The following is a 15,860-nucleotide window of genomic DNA, read 5'->3' as shown; positions in this document are numbered from 1 at the left end:
ACTTTGGACAGTATTATCCATGGAAATGTCCTAGTTTGGACAGCATTATCCATGGAAATGTCCAACTTTGGACAGCATTATCCATGGAAATGTCCAACTTTGGACAGTATTATCCATGGAAGTGTCCAACTTTGGACAGTATTATCCATGGAAGTGTCCAACTTTGGACAGTATTATCCATGGAAATGTCCAACTTTGGACAGTATTATCCATGGAAGTGTCCAACTTTGGACAGTATTATCCATGGAAGTGTCCAACTTTGGACAGCATTATCCATGGAAATGTCCTAGTTTGGACAGTATTATCCATGGAAATGTCCTAGTTTGGACAGTATTATCCATGGAAGTGTCCAACTTTGGACAGTATTATCCATGGAAGTGTCCAACTTTGGACAGCATTATCCATGGAAATGTCCAACTTTGGACAGCATTATCCATGGAAATGTCCAACTTTGGACAGCATTATCCATGGAAATGTCCTAGTTTGGACAGCATTATCCATGGAAGTTTCCTACAGTTTGGACAGCATTATCCATGGAAGTGTCCAACGTTGGACAGCATTATCCATGGAAGTTTCCTACAGTTTGGACAGCATTATCCATGGAAGTGTCCAACGTTGGACAGCATTATCCATGGAAGTTTCCTACAGTTTGGATAGCATTATCCATGGAAGTGTCCAACGTTGGACAGCATTATCCATGGGAGCATCCAAGTTTAAAATAGAGAATCTATAAGGAAATGCAATACTCTGTATATCAAATGGAGGTAACAACAAATTTCAGTTTTGTTCTTTCATTTTTGACCAATTGAAACTATTGAACCACAGGTTAATGGATATGTTTACAGTCCACTTATTCTAGTCTGTTGTCCAACTGGATTGCAAAGTATCACTAGTACTCTCAATAATCTAGAAATGAATTCACTACAGAGTACAAACACTCAAAATATCATACTTTTGAAAATTAGCATACTTGTCCTAATGACTGAATCCTATACACCTTGGGAGGGCGCTGTTCACTTTCAAATATGATCTCGGGACATCCCATTGCGTGTTAAACTTTAACAAAGTATTTCTTTACAATAGTAACCATCAAACAGCAAGAGAGTAATAAGAAATCAGTGATTTGTTTGAAACAGCACCCTTCCTTTGGTCACCATAGCAACAGCTATCATACTCAGGCATTTTTCCTACAATTCAAATAATTTACATAACAAAGCAGGTCACATGACAAATCTTTTATTATTCACATGCAAATTCTGGTCGTGGGCTGATGTAAAGCGAAGCTTCAACAATTTCACACATCTTGTACAAGATTATATTTTCCTATTTCCCATTTGCTACAATACCTTCACAATTTCAGGAATTTGCAGTTTTACATCGAAGCACACACGACTACCTGATTTCACAAAAACCTCACAGTACAAACTGATATATGTAGTATCAGTTGACACAAAATCATGACTTTTATAATATTTGTGCATACCGATCCAGATCTAGTATCAAGATCCATCAAATTACTAGAAATGAGAACGACCCATTTATACAGTTCTCGCTAAAACACCGTTCTCTCTTTCTACACGTCAAACTAAAATTCAAACTACCAGATATCCTCTCCAAAGGGACTACTACATATTGTAATATTATCTATCAAATTTTCCTACAAAAAAAAGCAAGATTTCACTACTTCTGTTTTTCAGTAAAATATTCTACAGAATTCAAAATAAATGAATGTTTATATTTGCTGATGTATTAAGGATAATAACTCCAAAGCATTTTTCAAATTCTTTAGGATATTTTTTTTCTCCAAATATATAGTGCATATTCTTGGTGATACTTAAACTTTGCATTTGTCATTTGATCAATTTCCAGGACAATTGTATTAATCTATACATTTTTTGTTATCACTGTCATGTGATAATTTAGGCAGGGTCAAGTTATTATGTTCCTTAATACACAGATTCATCAGTACACAATATTTGTATTATTACAGTCATGCATGCGACATGTACCATATGCAGTGTTTTTTATACGGATGGTAAGTCGGTAAAATATACCTGCGTTCCAAGATAATTAGCAGTGTTCCTACAAGTGGTTTCATAAGGGTGGTAAGTAGGTAAAATCTACCAGGGTTTCCTAGACATTTTACCAGGGTTCCCTACCACTGTTTTGATAACAGCAGTAAGTAGGTAAAATCTACCAGAGGTATCTGTCATTTTACCAGGGTTCCCTTCCAGTGTTTTTGTTAAGGGTGGTAAGTAAGTAAAATCTACCCGAGTTCTCTGTCATTCTACATTCTGAAATTAGCAAATATGTATATGCTATTACAGCTTCACACTTTCAAACATGTTCACCACAGACATTGTGTTAAGATGTTTAAAAAACAAAGATTTGGTCACATATTATGGAGTTTAATATCTATAGCAGAGCAACCAAGTGTAAAATGGAATTCAAAGTCGCCCTACAAAGACACCTTAGATATATGCCTTCAAAACGGACTCCTTAATCAAGTTAATGCATGTACTGTAACATCTCAAATATTGTGTACTGTGAATTTTAAGTCAGGCCCTCAGCTTACCCTGCATAGGTACATTTTGACACTGAGACACTGTGCAAGGTTGAGTTTGCAGGATATGTGTCATTCCACTCCTACCAGCCAACATTCAGACAATAATACTTTAGGCTGAACAACATGACGTATCTTACAGTCTAGGTTCCCCTCTGACATAAGTTATGCAATTTTGTTATAATCTTTTCCCTTAATTGGTTTCAAACAAAACCAGGTATAAAACAACACAGGAAAAAGGTGAAGTTTTTCTTTGGCGTTTAACAAAATTTGGTAAAGTATGATACAGGTCTTTGCTATGATAAACCATTCAATCAAACGTACTTTAACAGAGTGGAAACTCTTGAGGGCTCTATGACTCAAAACTCAAAAATTCATTCAATTTAATGGGAAATAATCATTAATCAATCTGTTAATTAATTAATTAATTAATTAATAATCGTCAATTAAAATTGCTCATTGGAAGCTTGGTCACTCTCAGCATCGAGTTTCATAGAGACCACTTTTACCGATATATCTAACCCACTTGATGACATCATGGTCACTGTAGTTGAGTTTAGGTTCAAACACTTTCAGATAGCGTACTTTCAGCCCTGATGGTGCAAATGGTACCTGAAATACAGAGAGATCAAAAACAAATATATCACTGAACGTTCAACCCTAAATAATGCAAAAGGTACCCATAATACAAATCAGAACAATAAAACTGAACTTTCAACCTGAACGGTGCATATGATACCAGTAGTACAGAGGACAAAAGTACACATGTCAGATTGTATCTAGGTTCAAACTCTGTTTATATCCTACTGTGTCTATACTAAATTTCACTCATAAACTACTGTAAACCTAAATATTTTCATTGCTAGAAAGTTTTGCATATTGCTAGTTTTCAAAGACTAATTTTTACTAATTACCTGACTGGTACATTGTGTTCAGTACAAAAAGAAGGCATTTTAGTCAATACTTATTTTTGCCTTTTTATTCTCCAGTGAAATATGCAAAAATAAGTCTTAAGTGAACATTTCCAGGTTTATAGTATGTCTGCTCATAGCAGATAACATTTTTATAACATATAGCAAAATGATATGTAAAGTTTTTCGTAGTATCAACCCTTGTTGGCATAGATGTATAGTACATAACTTTACACATAATTAACTAATATATCTCACCTCAAAGTTCATTGAAATCGGAGGGCGTGCCCACTTCTTCTTGTCTGATGTTGGTAGAAGTTCAATTTCAGCACTAATTTGGGATTCTTTCATACCCCCTATTCTCTTCATCTTCCATACAATGGCATTTTCACTAGCTTTGTACTTTGCCTTGCCTTTCATACAGATGACCTGTACACCACTGGTGTTTAGTGGTGTGGGAATCCGAACCTGATCAAAGTGAACACAAGTCAAATTACTTTATTTACAACATTAGTATCATTACAGAAAAACTATTTTGTTGAAAGACAAGTCTCCCTTGAATCTATTCACCTTATGTAAATAATATTACCCCCTCCCCCCATACAATATTAGTCTATCAATGCCCCCCCCCCCCAATTAATCATTTTAATTGGTACACTAATTCCATTTCACCCTACTACCAAAGTACCTAACAACCAATGTTTGTTTTGACAAACTACCTTACAACCAATGTTTGTTTTGATGTAGGTAAACTTACCTCAATTTTTTGTGCTAATATTGACGGTTTAAAGTTTGACTTCAAGACCACTTTGACTTCCATCTTTGTTCTGCCAACTTCTCTAACTAAAGGTATAACTCTGAATGGCAGACTGATGTCTTTTGTTGTACGGTACCTGAAACAGACAACATCACCGTTACTATTTGAGAAGTAAAACAGTACAGTTGTAAGTGCTTTGTTGGTCAAATGGTCACAATCATTGGCTTGCAATTGAAAAGTTATCAGTTAAAGCTTTGCTACTGCAATGGCTTCTGTATCAATCAATCAATCAATCAATCAATCAATCAATCAATCAATCAATCAATCAATCAATCAATCAGAAATTCTGTATCCATAAAGTACTTGTGTAAGATTTGAACAATGTACACCAGTTAACACAGCCATATAAATGGGCACCTGATAGGATTACTATGCCTACAAGTCAACACTGTGTTTATACATTGGCAGCACAGATTAGACATTTTATGCTTCTACAAAGTGCAAAGAACAGCTGTGCCATTACAGGTCTGTACTACATGTATAAGGTAAGAATTGTACAGTGATTTGCGAGAAAGTGCATCATTATTTTAGCTTGTTATCAAAGGCCTGGTTAAGAGTGCTATATTGAAAGCTGTGTCATTATGCTGTCAAAGGCCTGGTTGTACATTCTGAACAGATACTTCCAAAATATTGAACAGTAGGAAATGTGACCGAGATAGAGGACCTTAAACTTTACACATTATATGATATAAATATAATAATAATGGTAGTTTTTATATTTCAATAGCACTTTCCCACTCTGTGCTCAAAGTACTTTACATTTATTACCCCTGGCATGGACCTATAATGGCACAACTGCCCTTTATACTTCCTCAACTCCTAGGGAAGCATACAGTCCATTGCAGCCTTTATAAGTGCACAGGATTAAAGCATACACAGAGCAACCACTATTCTACCACGTCGTCAATTATACAGCTGGGTGGACTGAGGCACAATTGTGGTTCAAATCTTGCTCAAGGACTTAAGCTACTCAGAAACAAATGGCAGCAATGTGGCTCGAACCTACAACCTGCAGATTCCAAGACAGCCACTCTAACCATTCACTCATCATGACTCCACAAACCTGCAACCTGCAGATTCCAAGCCAGCCACTCTAACCATTCACCCATCATGACTCTATATATGTCTGTACAACAATTATTTCCCACCATATTTGCATTGACCCATTAAATGACAGCACCTCATGTAGTGGGAGTGCAAGTGTAGCATACCTGGGATATTTGCATTCAGTACTAACTACAGTGTTCTCTGCAGTCATACTTGCATACTAAGTGTACTGGTATTATGTGAAAAGTGCAGAAAACACAGCAAGCATGAGTGCAAATACCCCTGAACATCAAGATTTAGTTATTATCTGTCACAAAGTTCACTGACAATGTCATAATTATAGTAACTCTATATAATAGGACTTACCTCATGAGTTCAAACTCTCCATCAGGTGGTATAAAACTTATACTTCTATCAGTTTCAAATTTACTGAGTTTGACACATTGATGGAATGTACAGTCATCAATGGCTATTGAAGTCTTGCCAGATCTACAACAAATAATGTCAATAAATATGCTGTTATACACAACTTATACAAAATTCACTTTTTAATTAAACTGTTAAAATGACAATGTGGATGAGGATTGGGCATATCCGTTGGATTTTTAATTCATAAAACAATTTTATCATGGCCCCCGACTTGAAAAAAAAATCAATGTTAACAACATTGACAAAGTCTGTGTTTGCAACTCAATACATTGCAAGAAGCTAAAAAGTGTGTAAAAAGTTTGTTATTGTATGTACAATAACAAAACATTTTACAAATTTATTAATCTTTAGCAATTGATTGAGTTACAAACACAGACTTTGTCAATGTTGTTTCACATTGATTTTTTTTCAAGTCGGGGGCCATGATAAAATTGTTTTATAAATTAAAAATCCAACGGATATACCCAATCCTCATCCACATTGTCATTTTAACTTAATTTTCAGAGTTATTTAACATGCTGTAGAATACTATGCATTAACTTATAAGATGTAAAGGGTAAACAAACCACCACAACTTACCACCCTTGAGAGGACACACACCATACCAGTCTCACTTTCTCTCTTATGAGAAAAAGCAATTTGCAATGTGTTTTTTTTTGTACTAACTAATGTTTGTTACATTTAGGTTCTGATAAAACACTCAAATTTGACTACAGTGTTTCAAGAATGAAATGAATACTTGTTGAATTTGTCAAGATTGTACACCTGATGAGAGATGTTTCTGAATTGTCCTTTACTCTGTACAATGTAAAACTGATGAAACTCAAGAATGTCATAATTTTTCATCATTAATACTTTCACACTGAGGGCAGTTGGAGATCAAAGTTGACAGATTTCAATAGGAAACTTGCAAACCCGCCATGTTGAATGTTGCATCATGGGAAATGTGATAATAAATACTAATCAAATAGTATTGTAAACAATAATATTACATTGTTTGTTACCACAAATAATCAATTCATAGTCACCCTGACCATTGTGGGAGGTTTATTTTATCAGTAGCTCCTGATTAGGTATTACAATAACCACATATAATCCCATAGTCCAGTGCGTCTGAGCATACTCAGTGTGGATTGCAAGTTCCCTATTCCAAACTTTCACTTTGAGGGCAGTTGGAGATCAAAGTTGATAGATTTCAATTCCAAACTTTCACTTTGAGGGCAGTTGGAGATCAAAGTTGATGTGTATTAATGATAAAGGTCTCCTATCTACATTTCACTAACACAAAATCTGATTATGAACATTTGTTTGATGGGAAGGATAGTCCCAGAACAATCACAGTGTATGTCTAAGGGGGGGGGATCCAGATTAATTGACAGGAATTACATTATGGTGTATTACGTCAATATTGGAATGTACCTTACCTATCTAATCACTCACCAATACATAATTTAATCCCCAAGTTTTATTTTGAGGGGAATGGGTGGGGTGGGATGGGGGGGGGGGGGGGGAGTTGGGATTGAAAGGCAGGCATTAGATTTGGAAGGTCCCTTACCTACCTATCACTATCAGTACTGCCCCAGTCATATGTTGTCTTAGATCTTTCACAACTGTAGAGCATAATGGAAGGAAAGGTCTTGGATTACCAATCTATCACAAGATCTTCAACAAATTAGGTTTATATGACGGCTATTGATAGATTCACATTTCTTAGTTTGCATGCTTTTGTTGACATCTAGGACACGAATCAAGTACATGAGTTGTCAGACCAAATCATGAATCCTTCACAGTTATAAAAACACGAAATAGTTGTTGTTGAAGGCACTGTGTACACAACATATGGGTATATGTCAAGCTTGAACAGCGCCACCAACGACTGAACTGAACTGCTGAAGTAATACTCATTGAGAACATTGTGAGAAAGCCTTCTATTCCTTACACATCAACAAACGTTGAATATTTTGACACAAAGCATGCAAACCAATGAAATTATTCTATCACCACGTATATAAACATAATTACATGAAGTTCTTTTAAGAGACTGGTAAAACAACCAAAGTTCACTTGGTTGTTTTTTTTAAAACTATTTTTCAGTAGGCTATGTGTTATATACAAACAATTCTTGCCATGCGTTTTTTTTTTTTTAAATGAGAAACACACCTAGAACTACGATAGTAAGATGTGTGTTGTGCACACTAGATCTTAGAAGTGTTTTTTGATAGTCAAGAGTAAAACACCATGCCTTTCCCAGTACTAAACTCCACAGTTGGAAAGTTACAAGTAACACAGAAGAAGAAAGTCAACAAAGAATAGTGTTCTCCAAAGATAGGGTGAGGGGGATTATTGGGCTTTCTTGAAATATGAAGCAGTGATATAATCCAAAAACTATATCTTTAAACCACCCATGTCATCAGATTGTCTTACAAGCACCCCCCCCCCCCAAAAAAAAAAAATAATTTGGGTTAATGTATTTCATTGTCATGCTATTTGTGATATCTTTGATTCAAGTCTAAAAGAGACATATACACATCTCTGTCCCACTTGAAATTTACCATTTCATTTTGAGAGCAGGGGAAATGTGGTCATCAGTGATATGTGGAAATGAAATTGCGTGAGTGTAAGGAGCAAACTACTACCTCCCCCCCACCCCCACCCACCCCTCACACACACACACAAAAGAATTTTGCTTTCTGAGCTTACATGATTGGTACGTTATTTAGTACAGTGTCGTATGGTGTTACATCTATCCAAGTTTTTCTAAGGTTGGGGAACCCTGGTAATAAAAAACTTGCAGTGTTTCCAAACTTAATTTAGTTGAATTTTGGAACCCAGGTAAAATGCTGTGGGAACCCAGTATATTTTACCTACTTAGCACCCTTATCAAAAACATTGGCCATTGTCAGCAGCCAGAATGCAATAAATTTAGTTCCGAATGTATGAAATATCACCATAATATGGAATGGCTATTAAACCTGCTCCTTGGAGAACACATTATATATGCTATCAGTGCTATACATATAAGTTAGGCCGGTAGAGTGGATAGTCAATATAGTAGTGGCTACATCAAGACAGCACCCTAATCTAAATCTACAACCTACGCATCAATTAATCTCATTGGTTGGTGGATTTATTTATCCACCAATCAAATGCAGTGTTGTGCCTGTTAAAGTCAACAGAAAGGAAGTAGCAACCAATCACGTTCCCCCATGCTTTCAGCTATTAATTATAGTTTCTATGGAGCTGCTGTACATCTATGGAATGTTGGGGAGTCATGCAGGAATGTGTTACAGTTTACAACACCTACCTTTATACTGCTGACAGAAATGATGAAATATATCTTACCAAAGTTTATCGGTGTAAATATTCAAATGAGTTTTCAGTTACATGGTGGAAGAACATATACATGCACACAGCCACACAACTAGACAACCCAACAACACAAAGCATTGAGAACAGCTAAAAATAAATAATTCTGGCTAGAATAGGTTTTACACTAACTCATGTAGAAGCTGACCTGGGAACACCACTATGGCAGGTTTGCCTGAATAATACTGCATTTGTATACTTGATATTGAAATCTTCTGTTAAGAGTGTCTGACAATAATTGTTTTTTTAGTAAATAAATTAGCACTTACGCCTTGGCTTCATCTCCTTTGCCTTGCCTATCCACTGTTATCTTATCATTCATACCAAATTTACACTCTGGCATTCCACTTAAATAACTTTTCATTACAACACGGCCTGCGACGTGTGCACTAAGAACTTGACCTGTGAATAATAAACAATTTGGACTTGAAGAGACAAAGTAACAAGAGTAAGATGTATATGTATGTATACAGGAGTGTGTGTGTGTGTGTGTGTGTGTATCAAACAGATAAGTTGAACAGTATTGTGACATTCACTGTACTAGCTTTATGAAAGTAAAACTACAACGAGCACTGCAAGCATGCAAATTTGCCCAGTACACCACACAACACAGCGTTGTCTATTACCTTATAAGTTATAGACCATCACACAATGTCACACAAGCTCAACAAACGAACATTGCTCATTTAGGATAAAACCCCCTCCACCTAAATGAATGTTCACATGTGCGACATGTTTATATATGATGTACACCACAACGAAAACTACAGTGGACACAGCACTGCAATCAATACAATGTAAAAACAAGATCATAGTAAACTGGAAGTTCCAACCTTATGAACCTGTTTACTGAGAAATACATCAAAATACTACCATAACCCCAGCACTGTATCTCACATTAGAAGTAAATTTTATCAACTGATCAACATCAACATCTCAGTAGTAAATACAGAAGATGTTTATCATTGAAGGCATGAAAGTTTTCAAAATGTGGTTAGAAGTGTGAAAATGAAGTTCAGCAATTGCAATGACACAAGCCCCTCCCCCCTCCTTATTGTCTATATTTAACATTGTGCCATCATCCCTTACCTTGTGGAGACATTAGTAGGTTGACAGATTCCAAAACATCTAAGAAGAGTTCATTTCGTCTATATTTGATACCCTCTCGTCGCCATCCAATCTGACCAGTTACTTGACTAGTAATTTGAGACTGTTCCTCTTTTGTCTGTGGTGGCAAGAAAAGACATGTGGTTACAGTTTTAATAAAATATGACTCTTGTGGTGGTGGTGGTGGTGGTGGTGGTGGTGGTGGTGGTGGTGGTGGTGGTGGTGGTGGTGGTGAGTGGGTGGGGGGTTGGGGATGACGATGACAGCAGGTGTTTTGATCTTAACCCTTAACTAAACTTTTTAAACAATTAAGAATTTGTAAGCAAAACATGTATAGAAGTAAAATACTTACATCTACAGTGTACATAAACATTGTACATATACACACACTAACAATGCCAATGACCATATATACCTCCTCTAGACAGACTATATCATGTACATGATTGCATATACCCAATCATACATATTGCTCTTTTCATAACATTGAGTAGTGTGTTCACAATTATCGTACTTTTACCTCATTCAAGAATGTTTATTCAAAACTTCAGTAATTTCTAGGGACTGCATATTCTACAACTTTTGTACCCTTAAAGTTCTACAAAATATCATACAACAGTTATACTCTTATCAAACGTGTCTGACCTCAGAACTTAACAATATTTGGCAAAATACCGGTTAGTTCTAGAGATCAAACATGTTTGATAAGGGTATTATTGAAACAAATAGTATCAACAAAATTGGGATAAGTACCTTGTGTTCAATTAGTGGGCCATACAATGGATGGTTTGAAACTAGACTAGATACTATAAACAGTGGGTGACACATTGGGTGGTTGCAACCAGACTAGATATTGTAAACAGTGTGTCTTTATGAGTGATACATACCTGTGATTTGACACCCTGCTGTGAGTGATATATACCTGTGATTTGATACCCTGCTGTGTGATACATACCTGTGATTTGACACCCTGATGTGAGTGATACATACCTGTGATTTGACACCCTGTTGTGTAATGTAAGTCTTTAAGATTCCTGTATCTGTATTTTGAGGATACCCATAGTCTAAGATCTCTGTATAACAAATACAAACACATACAAGTCAGATCAACATGTTGAAGAACCACTCCTTGATTTTCATTTTATCTACAGATACCTTGGAATTGTACGAGGGATTGACAACCTTGTTACCTTGTTCAGCAAGAACACCAGAAAGAATAGATATATGCAACAGGAACACTTTTTACAAACCGTTTTGTTAGATATTATTAACCCTATACATAACAGTATTGGTTCACCTATGGATACTAAACAGAACTGTGTAGCTATATACATGGTACGGTACTATACTAAATCAACTCAAATTGATTTTTGGGTCTGTACCCAAACACAATAACAATTTCAATTGTTCTTGGGAACACAAAATGTGTATGATTTGCACACTCAGTCTTTCGGCTATCCCTCAATATTTTAGTTGGATTTTGACAATTCTCAGTGAATACTGTATATTTAGATATCATTCCTCGAAATTTTTCTTCGTTCTGCCAAGGAAAATACTCATGACCTAAGGGTTTGATTTTGGCACTATACAAATTGTTTTGATTGATGGATTAATGGAATATTCCCATACAAGTATTGTTATAGTAACAATGTGTTTAATGGCGTCTGTGAATAAAGATTAGCCTAGTTGGCTACAAACTGATTTTCAAAATAAATTGAAATAAACAAAGTGACTAAAATGAATGACTAGATAAATTGATGTTAATTCAGTCAATCAAACATGAGGTTCTATTAAGATTTCAAGTTATTTGCTTTGAATACTTACCATCCAGAAGTTCATAGATAAGCACAAAGTTGTTCTTGATGTTGTCTTCATTGACTTTACCAAAATAAGACTGCATGACTTCAATCATTTTAAGAAGGAACTCAAACACCATAGTAGCATTGACATTCTGTTTTGTGACAGCTGCTAGCCAGATGTTTGATCGTTTGATGTGGAAGAAGCTAGTACGGGCAATGTTCGTAACTGGTGATCTGACTTGCTGACGGGCGTGTATGATGTTGACACGGAAAGCGTCCACTGCGTGACGTCTGGCAAATACAATTATTTGTGTTACAATACAACAAAATAAAAGCCTTGAGTATTTTCACTAGGTCTATAAAGACATATCATAAAATAATTCTGATGGCACAAAAGATGTTGCATTACAAATGCACTTGCATGTGATATTTCATATGTTCCATGTTTGTCTACCACAGTGTTTTCTAAGAAGTGGAAACATCGGTAACAGACAGGGGAAAATTTGGCAAAATTGGCATAGTTCCCATACATTGTAATAATTGTAATATACATGTAATTTTGGTTGGGACCCCTGTAAAATGACTGTGGAACTTAGCTAAGTTTTACCTACTTACCACCCTTAAAAAAACACTGTAACATTACATATTGGCCAAGCAAAGATACATTGTAATTTTTTTTTTACTTCAGCCATAGTGTGTGTTTTATAAAAATTTGCATATCAAAATTCCATAAATATAGTGTAGCTTGGGTCAAGAGAAACAGAACTAAAAGATCATCCAATCTTGGCTATCTTGAAATACTCACCCAATATCATCTCTATACACCCTGGATATCAACACCTCCCCCTTATGGTTATAGATGAAAAGACCGCCAATCATCTTGACAATTTATTCTCGGACAATAACCACTATCATCAAGATATTCTCATCTCTCTGTAATAACAAAGTTAGTCATTTTTTTTATAACAACAGCACAGGAACTATGGCAGAGTATGTCAGTGGGAAAAAATGATATATATTGTTATGAACTAAAGTGGAAGTTATCTTAACTCTCTTCAGGTGAACTCCATGTACAAGACAGGACGTAGCAGGACTATGGTTAAATGATTTCATGGATTTTAATAGTCTGGAGCAACCGTGATTAGAGTATGGAGTCAGGTATATTTAGTAGTTGTGGTTTTAACTTTGCAAATGAACACAAATAGCACTAATCTTCATTATTGTACAATTTCTACCACAATAAAATGACAAATTGTCAATATATATAAGCTTACTTCTCTGAAAATCTTCAATGACAACCTCTCCAATGATTGTAAATCAATTTTTTGAACTGTACAGGTCAGTCAAAAGACCTGTTTTTGCCTTAATTTGAATGAATGAGAGTCCTCACGAATATTGGTGTTTGTCATTTGAATCATATCCATCTGTACACACATGACCTTTATATCACACTTTGCATGTGTCTGTTCATGACTATAATACTCACTTGAAGAAATACATTGTAAGGTATTGGCTGTTTGTGTGAAGATACACAAACCAGACCTGACTCACACTAACTTGAGATATGAACGACTTGAAAAATCAATGCTAATTATTGTTGACAGGTGAATAAATGTCAAATAACACACATTAATCAAACTGTGTCGAGTAAAACAAGTTAAAAATCATCTACTTGGCATTAAAAACAGCCTTCATAGCATTCGCCACATACGCCCACTTCCGTGACTGAATCAAAGATCGAACACGGTGACTATATCTTGCGGCTAACGTAAGCGTAAATGAAATGGAAGGGGCCACATACAAGTACTGTACTATATACTATGTAGTAAATACATTGATTTTATCCTTGCGAAGATAAATATATTACACGATAATTCTACATTTTAAGACAAGCTGATCTCCATCTACAATAGCAAGGTGTTAAACGTAGAATGAAATGCGGCTAAAATTGTGATTAGGTACAACGATTTAATCGCTAAAAATGCCTGTAGAATCAATGAATGTGTGTGGAGGGCCACGAGTAGAGTGTACATGGCTTCCTCCCACTTTCCCGGCGAGGTGCTGCCGGAAGTGGCTAGAATAACAGGCGATCATATCACAAAAATTGGTAGTAATAAACCACTATGAGAATTTTAAGCAAAACAATGACGTTATGTGTATAATCCAGTCTTTGAGGGGCAAGCAAATCAGGGAAAGTAAGATAAATCGTCGCGACAACGCCTCTACTTACCCAACATGGCGGCCATTTTCCTGTCTAGCACCGCAGTGAATGATGGGTGCATAAATCAGCATTGACACATCACGTGACCTCGATCTTTTTTTTTCCTGACTGCGCCCTCATCGACAGATTTACCGACTTTAGTTTTAGATAAAACGTAGCAAAAAAAGCACGAACGACTGTCAACAGTCTACTCCATAGAAGAATCTAGTGACTAACAAAATTACCCTTAAAAAACAGATACAATACAGAGGAAATTGAACAAATATCTATTTTATTGCATTATAGTCGTATATAGTATGTAGTACTACCATGACTATGGTTTGGTATGCATACTCCTATGCAGTGAACTATATCCCATCTACAGTCAATCACTCACACGCTAGACTCTCTTTTATATTTGTCTGGTGTGATAATCTCCCAGAAGATAAGACATAATGCAAACTTTGGCAGTAACTGATCCATGCTAGATAAGGGGTGTTTTAATTTTAGATACTAGAGGAGAAGAATGGACAAGATGTCTTTATTTAGCCAATACAATACAGAGAGAATTATATATAGCCTCAGACTTAATTCAGTGGTCTGAGATACAGCTGGAAGAGAGAAAAATAGCCCCGGGGCAAAAAAGGGAAAACAGTTTTAAAACACCATAAAAATCAGCCAGTTAGTTGATCAATATCATTACCACACAAAATAAGTTTTATTTCCCCACAAAATTAATCATTCAATCAATCAATCAATCAATCAATCAATCAATCAATCAATCAATCAATCAATCAATCAATCAATCAATCAATCAGTCAGTCAATCAATCAATCAATCAATCAATCAATCAATCAATCAATCAATCAATCAATCAATCAATCAATCATTCAAACAAATATTAAATGAATCAATCAATCGATCGACCGATCAATCAATTACATACTCGCTGCACCCTGTGGGTGAAACATAAACAACTCGATCGCCCGGTGCAAGGAGTTGACTATCACTAGCATTAGGATAATGTTGTTCCACCTATTTTAGACAGAGAGTATATCTGGCCTGAATTACATTTCCGCGCCAATACAAACCGAGGGAACGAACAGCACTCAGGGAAGGGGTGGGGGCTGATGAGAAAATATTTTGTACAAATTGTTTCCCAGTTCCCTCTTCCCTTCAAGCTCACAAAAAAAAACGTTGTCGCTGATTTTTATTTGTGTAGTTATATGGCATACTTTCCGTATTCTGGAGATGTACAAATGTATGATACACTAGTATAAAATAACAGTGGTAATCGACTTCAGTGTTCATACATAATAAGAGATTTCTTTATAAGTGTGGGATTTGCAAGGAGAGGTTGGATCGTAATCTATACTTGGAGATACTTAGCCAACCCCATTCAATTGTGGTTTGGCGCAGGAACAGCATCCCTTGATCACCCATGGGGAGTATTCTGGAATAGGGCTCAATCATTTGGTAACCTTGCCAAAATAAACCACAGGCTAGCATTGAAAGGGTTCTGGAAAATTCATTAAACGGAATAATTTTTAACCGACACAATATGCACATTATGCAAGTTTTTTCGATTTGCCAATCCCCTCTCAGCGCGACGGAGGATGGT

At 35.9% G+C, this 15,860-nt stretch overlaps 1 protein-coding gene across 1 annotated transcript; it reads right to left on the bottom strand.

Moving 5' to 3' along the window:
• Nucleotides 1-491: 491 nt before the first annotated feature.
• LOC144451128 (AP-2 complex subunit mu) lies at nt 492-14,300 on the bottom strand. Its single transcript, XM_078141900.1, has 10 exons — nt 14,270-14,300; nt 12,845-12,972; nt 12,065-12,330; nt 11,231-11,313; nt 10,223-10,358; nt 9,403-9,535; nt 5,705-5,827; nt 4,232-4,367; nt 3,733-3,942; nt 492-3,175 (listed from the first exon to the last, which is right to left on the bottom strand). The coding sequence occupies exons 2-10, from the start codon at nt 12,916-12,918 to the stop codon at nt 3,041-3,043; spliced, it is 1,296 nt and encodes a 431-aa protein (XP_077998026.1). The 5' UTR covers nt 12,919-12,972; nt 14,270-14,300; the 3' UTR covers nt 492-3,040.
• Between the last annotated feature and the right edge of the window lie 1,560 nt (nt 14,301-15,860).

The sequence above is a fragment of the Glandiceps talaboti genome, chromosome 21 (assembly GCF_964340395.1).
Source record: "Glandiceps talaboti chromosome 21, keGlaTala1.1, whole genome shotgun sequence".
Taxonomy (NCBI): Eukaryota; Metazoa; Hemichordata; class Enteropneusta; family Spengelidae; genus Glandiceps; species Glandiceps talaboti.
The sequence above is the reverse complement of the archived record's forward strand: the minus strand, read 5'-3'. Positions and strand labels throughout refer to the sequence as shown.

Bases quoted from the DNA above. Each gene is read 5' to 3' on its own strand.
- LOC144451128 (XM_078141900.1), bottom strand. From the start codon at position 12,918: ATGATTGGCGGTCTTTTCATCTATAACCATAAGGGGGAGGTGTTGATA. The intron at 10,359-11,230 runs GTATGTATCACT...TTGCCACCACAG, and splicing joins AACAGGGTGTCAAATCACAG to ACAAAAGAGGAACAGTCTCA. The intron at 9,536-10,222 runs GTAAGGGATGAT...TATTATTCACAG, and splicing joins CCTACTAATGTCTCCACAAG to GTCAAGTTCTTAGTGCACAC.